This window comes from Netta rufina (genome assembly GCF_964035555.1).
Source record: "Netta rufina genome assembly, chromosome: 26".
NCBI lineage: Eukaryota > Metazoa > Chordata > Aves > Anseriformes > Anatidae > Netta > Netta rufina.
This window is the reverse complement of record NC_140150.1, coordinates 5,925,911-5,933,969: the sequence shown is the minus strand read 5'-3', so window position 1 is coordinate 5,933,969 and position 8,059 is coordinate 5,925,911. Positions and strand designations below refer to the sequence as shown.

The window sequence follows — 8,059 nt, the reverse complement described above, 5'->3', positions numbered from 1 at the left end:
ACCCCCAGGGGTCCCGGTGCCGTTGCGCTCCCCGGTGCCGCGGGAAGCCCCAGCGCTCCCGGTGCTGGAAGCGCCGGCGCCTGCTTCAGGCCCGGAGCCGCCGCCGTACCCGCCGCCGCCGCCGCCGGGCGCTCCGGGGTCGGGATGAGGCCGGGCGCCGCCGCCGCTGTCCCCGGTGCCGCTGGAAGAGCCGGTGGCCGAAAGCGGTCGCGCTCCGCCGCTGTCCCCGGTGCCGCCGTGCGCCCCGGTGCGCGGGGTGGGCCCGGCCCCGCCGCTGTCCCCGGTGCCGCTGGAAGCGGCGGAGCCGCCGCGGCGCAGGGGCAGAGGCAGGAGCGCGCCCGGCGGCGCGGCGGGCGGGCAGGTGCCGGTGCCGGTGCCGGTTCCCGGGGGCGGGCGGCGGGGCTGCCCCGGCGCGGGCAGCAGCAGCAGCGCGAGCAGCAGGAGCGCGGCCCCGCGGGCGGGCGGAGCGCCCATGGCGCGGTGCGGCCGCTGCCGCCGGTGCCCGCTGCGCCCCGCGCCCCGCGCCGCCGCCGCCGCCGCGCCCGCCGCCGGCGCGCACCCGCCGGGGCGGGGCCGCGCTCGGCACGGGGCCGCGCCGCGCTTAAAGGAGCCGCCGCCACCCCCCAAACGCCCCCCCCGCACCTCCCCGCACCCCGGCACCTGGCGCACGGGCACGGCTGGAGGGGGGCGCACACGCGGGGGGCGCGCAGACGCCCGTGCAGACACGCGCACGCCCGCCCACGCGTGCACACGCGTGCACACGCGCACATATGCGCACCCACGCGCACAGGCATGCACACACATGCACGCGCCCACGCACACGCGCGCCCACGCACGCACATGGCACGGGCACGGGGGGCACACGTGCACACACGTAGGACACGCGTGCCGTGCACGCGCGGCACAGGACACGCGCGTGCACGCACACTCGGGGGATGCACACGCGTGAACCGCCCGCGTGCAGCACCCCCGCACCCAGCTCCGGGCCCCCCGACACGGTGCCAGCCGCAGCTCCGGGGCCGGGCCGGAGGACACTGGGGGGCACTGGGACAAACTGGGGGGCTGTAGGGGACATGGAGCGGAGCACCGCGATGGGTGGGGGGCTGCAGGCGGGGACACCCCCGTCCTGCTGCCCGCACGGGGCCGCGCCGCGGTGCCAGGCAGACGGCGCGGAGCCGGGCCCCGGGGCGCAGAACGGGTCGGACGGGTGCGGGGGGGCGGAGAGGGGAAAGGAACCGGCGCCGAAGCCGCCCCGGGACCCCCCCGGCCCCCGCCCAGGGCTCGCTGACTCAGCCGGGGCCGCTCCCCGCCCTGCCCGGGGGCCCCCCCGGTGCCCTTCAAAGGCGCTGCCAGGCGGGGAAGCAGGGCGAGGGTGAGCAGAACCGGCTGGTCGGGCTGCGGGGGGGCCGGCGCCGGGGCCCCCCCAGCTCCCGTGGGTGCAACCCCGGCTTTCCCACGCGCGGCACGCAGACGGCTGCCGTGGGAGGCACGGCCCAACCAACCAACCCCCCCCCAACTTTCCCACCCCCGGGTTTTGGGAAACTGAGGCACGCCGCCCCCGCCCCCACCGCTGCCCACGGGGGTCCCGGGCAGCAGCTGGGCGAGCGGGGCCCCGGCCCCTCGTTGAATTACAAATGGGATCCGCCGAGCGCGGCCTTTGTCTGCGCCATTGTGTGGGGCCGGCGGCGGCCCCGCGCCCAGCTGCTGCTACGGAGAAAGGACAGAGAAGGGGAGAGGGGACCGGAGCCCCCCCCACGTTGCAGCACTGCCCCAGCCCCCCAGCAACCACCCCTCGCTGTGCGTGGACCCCCCCAGAGGGGCACAGGCAGCCCAACACCACATCTCAGCAGCTTTGCTTTATTGGATTGAAGGAGAGGAAAGTTTCCGCCCCTGGGATGAGCCCGCAAGGCAGCGACCCAGGGGCGCATGGCCCCGCTCGGGGGGGGTACGGGGGGGCCGGAGCCCCGATACTGTCAGTTTTTCATCCCGGCGCTCCGTGCCGGGGGGGCCAGGCGGTGACCAGCAGCTCCCTGACGCAGACGGGGCCCCGAAGCAGAGGTGATGATGGATGGGCGCAGCCCGAGCCGGGGAAGAAGCCGAGATGATTCAGGAGGCCTCGACGGCAGCCCTGGGGCCAGCATTTAGGCGCTGTTCACGCCCATGTTCTGCATCTGCTCCTCCAGCACCCGGTCTCCTCCTGCTGACTTCTTCTTGCTGCCCTCCTGCTGCTTCTTCTGCTTCTTGGAGAGCTCCTGCTCGATGGGGGCCGGCTTCACGAATGGGATCATCTCTCGGAGGTCTGGGGGAAAAGCAAGTGGGACAGATCACACCAGGGGAACGCGGGGTGCCCGGGAACCCAGCCATGGAGCCCAGGCAGGGCAGGGCACCGACTGCTACCTGGGGGCATGAAGTCACGCAGCCTCTCGGGTATGAGGATGCCCTCCTCCGTCTGGTAGTTCTCCAGGATGGCGCAGATGGTCCGGGTTGTGGCGCACATCGTGGCGTTGAGCATGTGCACAAACTCCACCTGCAGCAGGGTGGGGGGGACACAGTGAAGCAGAAGACGGGGAGAGCAGGACCACCCCCCCGCCAGCCAAGCCGCGCGCCCTCACCTTGTCCATCATCTTCTTGGTCTGCCCATAGCGGATGCGCAGGCGGCGTGCCTGGTAGTCGGTGCAGTTGGAGCAGGACACGAGCTCCCGGAAAGCCCCTGACCCCGGGAACCAAGCCTCCAGGTCCAGCTTCTTGCTGGCAGCATGATTCAAGGCGCCTGCGAGATGGGAGGGCCGCAGTTAGCACGGTCCAGCCCAAACAGACCCCCTGTTAGGATGGCAGCGGAGGCTAAGGCTTGAATTCTACAAAGAAGCTTCAGCAGCACTGTGCCAGTGCTCTGCACTTGTCCCAGGGCAGCCGTGTCCCTGCTCAGCAGAGGCTAGAAGGAGCCACTACAGAAGCCAATTCCCCTGGGAGGAGTCACTCAGACTGTCCTTCCCTTCCAGAGGGACAGTGGGGATGCAGCAGGGACATGGTCCCAGCATGGTGGGGTGCCCACGCAGCGTGTGTCCGTCCTGGTGGGCCTGGAGTGACACAGAGCATCGCTGCAGGAAAGCTGGCGTCCCCTTCCTCTGTGCCCAGGGCCAAGGCGCCGCCTCCCTGGACCAGGCCTGGGGACTGACACCGTGGGAACGCGAGCCAGGGATGCTCTCGGACAAAGAAAGCTGAGCCGGGAAGTGGGTCAGGGCACGGTGGCACCCGAGGCGCTGGCAGAGGCGCCTGGTCTGCTCCCAGGCCATTGTGGCAAGGAGATGGAGCAAGGAAGTCCCCACCCCAAGGGCTTTCCCGGTACGCTGGCACCCCACACGGCCCCGCGGCGGGGACCCCTACCCGAGACGATGTTAACGATGTGGTAGGGGATGCCCAGGGACTGGTAGAAGTCCTCGGCCGTGGCGATCATCTCATCAAACATCTCCCACGACTTGTTGTCGTGTGGCGAGGCGTAGACAAACTGCTCGATCTGCGGAGAGAGAGCGGCCCCCCCGTCAGCTCTGGCCTGGGAGGGGGCACAAATGCCCCGCGGGGGCTCCCCGCTCCTCTCACCTTCTCGAACTGGTGGACGCGGAAGATGCCGCGGGTGTCTCGGCCGTGCGAGCCGACCTCCTGGCGGAAGCAGGTCGACAGCCCCGCGTACTTGATGGGCAAATCCTCCGGCTTCAGCCACTCGTCCCGGTGCAGGGCTGCGATGGGCTGCTCCGAGGTGGCGATGAGGTACTTCTCGTCGATGGAGCTGTCCTCCGCCTTCTCGCTGCCCTTGCCAATCACCTGGGGAGCAGGGGGAACCGTGGGGACGGGAAAGAGCACCTGTCCCCCATCCCCAGCTGTCCCTGCACCTCTGGGGACAAAGCCCCCCAGCCCTGGCAGATGCTCAGGGCAGCCAGAACAGGCACCCGCGCTCCCTGGCAGCGAGGCTTCCCAGGAGGGGAACAGGATGGCTCCGAAGTGGGTCAAGAAAAGGGGAGCAGCTGCCGTTCGCTGCTTGTTTGGCCTCCTTTATAGGCCCCAATGGCCTCCTGCCAGCTCCCGATGGCGAGGCTGGGGACGAGCTGTCACCCGTCACCCTATCGCCTTGACAGCTGGCTGCGTCTGCAGGCCAGGCCTTCCTCGTCCCCACCGGGCCTTCCTCAGAAGAAGACGGACACAGGGACGGGGAGCAGCAGGGAGCCGATGCCATGGCCTCGCCAGGGCAAAGGGACAGCAGCCGGCTGCCTCCCGGCAGGGGAAGGCATGCAGCAGAGGCCGGGCTGGATGTGGGTGCCGGGTGGCGAGACGCAGAGAGCCAGCGGGCGTCGGGCTCACCTTGTACAGCTCCTCGTCAAACTGGCTGAGCTGGGCCACCTCCTGCATCACCTCCTTGCGCATGAAGAAGGGGGTGTAGACGGGAGTGTAGCCCTTGGCGCGGAGGCTCTGCAGGGCGTACTGGATCAGGGCCTGCTCCAGGAACACCAGGGGACCCTGCGGGACAAGGGGAAGCCACCACCGGTCACACGTGCCCTGCTGCGCCGCCCCCGCTCACCCAGCAGCGCCGCAGGGCTGGGCTCTCACCTTAAGGAAGTAGCCCCGGCTCCCCGCGACGACAGCTCCCTTCTCTCCCTCGTAACCGTCCACCATCACCACCAGGTCCACGTGGGAATACTTCTTCCTGCAGCTGCAGTCACCCCAGACCCGCTCCACCTTGTTGTCCACGTCCTGCACAAAGGCAAGGGGCAGAGACCATCACCTGTCCTCCCTGGGCTGCAGCGACACCAGTCTGCTCCTCACCATGCTGTCCTGAGCCCAGGCTGGGAGCCGGACCCCCAGCCTCTTCCCTTCCCCTTCCCCACTCCCCAGCCCCCTCCGGGGCCAGGTTTTGCCACCTGGCAGCGACTGAACCCAGACCCCCGAGCCAGAGCTGGAACCCCAGTGCTGATCCCTGCTGGTCACTTATTATGCGGCCACTTGGCAGCCGGCCCAGCCCAATTGTGTTCCCCCAGCAAAATATTCCTGCTGGATGAATGAGGGCAGCCGAGGGAGATCCCAGCCCCCGGCTCCCAGCGAGTTTCCCATGTATTCCCCGAACAATGGCCGTGTCCCGCGCTGTCTGAGCTGCTCTTTGTGTGCTCCCGGCAGGAAACTCTGCCTTGTCATGCAGATTTCATTCACCGCCCGCGGATCTGGGGGCACCTCCCCGCAGCGCGTCGCACTTGCCGATGGTTTCTGGCTTTGATGCACCAGCAGAGCTGGCTCTGGTCAGCCCCACAGCTCCCCACACCGCAGGGAGCCGCTCTCCGTCCGTCCCTACCTCGTCGTTGCTGATGGGCACCGAGGGGTGGAGGAGGTTCCCGATCTCCCGGAGACTCTCGAAGCGCTCTGCCTCCAGCCTGACGCGCTCGGCGTCACACTTGAGGATGGCTTCGTCGATCAGGAGACGGACTTTCTTGATCTGGGATACCTGCAGCCCCTGTGTGCAGGCAGCGGGGTTAGATGGGGAAGGGAGGAAAACTGCAGGGGAGAGGGGGCTGGCAGCTGAGTGCAGTTAATCACAGACCCCCACCCACTGACACGGCCTCTGGAGCGAAACCATGGACTGAACACATCAAACAACAGCCAGAGAGCACAAAGGCCCAACATAAGTCAAGCTCTGAAAGGCCTTGAGCAAGCTACGGCGTCACGCAGCGCCTGACAGCAACAAGGGGGAGCAGTCAGCTCCCATGGCAGCAAAAGGCGGCCAGTGCCACGCTCATTAAACATCTCAGTTAACGAAGAGGGGAGGGGAATGAGCAGGGAGGAAGGGCCTCACAGAGGACACACAATTATTGAGGCTGCTCAAATCCCCCACGGAACCAAATGACAAGCTGGTGACCAGGCCAACACACAGAGGCTGCAAGGACCTTAAGACGAACAACACCGGGCAAGAGCTGGTCACCACTGGCGTGGGACTGGGAGAAGCGTGGAGCTGCTTGGGGGGCTGCAGGCAGCCGCCCCTGCCCTGCTGCTGGGGTTTCCGTACACCTCACGCTGCCAGTTTGGGCAGGGACAGATGAAGCCCTGGATGAAAGCACCGGGGAGCTGGGGCTGGACTCACCCCGAGGATGTCAGCCGTGAGCTCGTCCAGGTTCTGCGCGCTCTCTGGAACAGACTCGTCGGTCCCCACGGGTTCTTTTTTCTGCAGCGGGAGGAAAGAAAAAAACCCACCGTGCGTAAAGGCTGAAGGAACAGAGTAAAAATACTCTTGAATGATGCTAGGAACAGGCCTGCAAGGCCCCCACCTTCATCTTGTCCCCAATTGTTTTGCTGCACAGGTTCTTCAGCTTGTTCAGGTTATCGGCACGAAACCTACCTGGAGGGAGGAGCAGAGGATGCTGTCAGCAAGGCACAGAAGCAGGGCTACAACACCCCCTACACCCCCCCAGTGCTGCAGCTCGCCCTGACCCCCTCCTACCGGCGCTGCCCCCCAGCAGACAGCTCCCACACCGAGGATTTGTTGGAGCCCACCGGGAGCGATGCTGCACCGGGCTGCGGCCCCACCGGGACCCCCCAGGCTGGACTGGAGCTGTCGGGGTACGGGCGGACCCAGGGCCACGGGGTGACAGCCAAGAGATTTGGGTCATTCTCCTCTCCCTGCTATTGCCTGGGAAAGCCTCAAAGAGCCGGGGAGGAGCTGACGCGAGGTACAAGGAAGGGACACGGGGCAGGGCCCTACGGGTGACAGCGGGGCTGGGCAGGAGGCAGGACGCAGCTGTCCCTGCTGGCAGGCAGCCCCGGCACCGACACGGTGACACGGTGACACCGGCACGGGGGAAGAGCCAGCCCCTGCCTCCGGGAATGTCCCTGGACAGGAGGAGAGCTCTGGGGGGGCACCTGCCGCAGGGGACCCGGCACAGGCGGGCAGGACGAGGCTCTCGGAGAGGGGGCTGCCCGGGGGGCACCGTGCAGGATGCAGGGCCCTGGCGGCCGCCCCAAGGGCAGCGCGGCGCGGATTGCATCAGCCACGGCTCAGCCCCGCAGCGCGGCGTCGCAGGGCACGAGTGCGGGGTGACGGCCACACGCTGCGGGGTGGCAGCAGGGGTGGCAGCGGGGGTGGCAGCGGTGACAGCAGTGGGAGCAGGGGTGCTGATGGCAGTGCCAGCGGTGGTGGCAGCCGGGGGACGCGCTGGGCGTGATGCAGCAGGGCCGGGCTCAGCCGCCCCCCCCCCCCCCCCCGGTAAGGCCGAGCGCCCCCTGCGGCACCGGGGCGGTGGCTGCTGCCCCCCCCCGCGCCCCCTCCGGTCCCCCCCGGATCCCCCGCAGCCGGACCCGGGGCTCGGTGCCCGCTCCCGGTCCCCACCCGGTGCTGGGGAGGGGGTGCCCGGTGCTGCCCGGGCTCGGGGCGGCTCCGCGGGGAGGGGGCACCGGGACCCCCGCACCAGGGCGCCCCCGGGCACCGCGGGACCCCCCGGGAACCCCCCCGAGACCCCCGGCCCGGGGCGGGGAAGGGTGGGGGGGGGCACCCCCGGGGCCAGGCGTGCGGCCGGGGCCGGGCCCCGCAGAGCCGGGGGGTCCCGGGAGGGTCCCGGGGGGGTCCCGGGGGTGGAGGGGGTTCCCGGGGGGGTCCCGGTCGCGCCCCCCCGCCCCACGTACACCTCCGCCAGGCGCCGTCGGCCCGCACCAGCGCGTCCACCAGCGCCGGGTCCTTGAAGCGCTTCCGCTGCATCTCCCGCATGGCGCCGGGGTCTCCGCCCTTGTCGGCGCGGAACAGGTCCAGGTCCAGCACCATGGTGGCGGCGGCGGCCTCAGGGCGGCCTCGGAGCGGCGGCGGCGGCGGCGGCAGCGGCTCCCCCGGTGCGCGTGCGCGGGGCGGGGCCGCGCGGAGCAGCCGCGAGGGGGCACCGGGGGTGGGAGGGGCCCCGGGGTGGGAGGGGCCGGGAGCGGTACCGGGGGACGCTGGGGGTGCCCGCAGCCCCCCAAGGGAGCCGCAGCGCATCCCGCGGCCCCCCCGTGGGCACCCCCTGGCACCCTGCGGTGTGTCCCGTGGCACCCCAGGGTG

The 8,059-nt window shown here is 69.9% G+C and overlaps 2 protein-coding genes across 2 annotated transcripts in view; both read right to left on the bottom strand.

The window, feature by feature from the left end:
* GNAI3 (G protein subunit alpha i3) overlaps positions 1-591 on the bottom strand; it is a 110,569-nt gene extending 109,978 nt beyond the window's left edge. Inside the window, exon 1 of the mRNA XM_084301849.1 lies at positions 587-591. The gene's annotated coding sequence lies outside the window, so the exon portion shown is untranslated. The remainder of the gene's footprint in view (positions 1-586) is intronic.
* A 1,252-nt stretch (positions 592-1,843) lies between these two features.
* SARS1 (seryl-tRNA synthetase 1) lies at positions 1,844-7,874 on the bottom strand. Its single transcript, XM_084301997.1, has 11 exons — positions 7,654-7,874; positions 6,303-6,373; positions 6,119-6,199; positions 5,336-5,494; positions 4,600-4,743; positions 4,354-4,509; positions 3,598-3,819; positions 3,385-3,514; positions 2,613-2,770; positions 2,398-2,527; positions 1,844-2,299 (listed from the first exon to the last, which is right to left on the bottom strand). The coding sequence occupies exons 1-11, from the start codon at positions 7,787-7,789 to the stop codon at positions 2,142-2,144; spliced, it is 1,545 nt and encodes a 514-aa protein (XP_084158123.1). The 5' UTR covers positions 7,790-7,874; the 3' UTR covers positions 1,844-2,141.
* Positions 7,875-8,059: the final 185 nt, after the last annotated feature.

Bases quoted from the DNA above. Each gene is read 5' to 3' on its own strand.
- SARS1 (XM_084301997.1), bottom strand. From the start codon at position 7,789: ATGGTGCTGGACCTGGACCTGTTCCGCGCCGACAAGGGCGGAGACCCC. The intron at 6,200-6,302 runs GTGGGGGCCTTG...CTCCCGCTGCAG, and splicing joins CAATTGGGGACAAGATGAAG to AAAAAAGAACCCGTGGGGAC. The intron at 4,744-5,335 runs GTAGGGACGGAC...GCCTTTGTGCAG, and splicing joins TGCCCATCAGCAACGACGAG to GACGTGGACAACAAGGTGGA.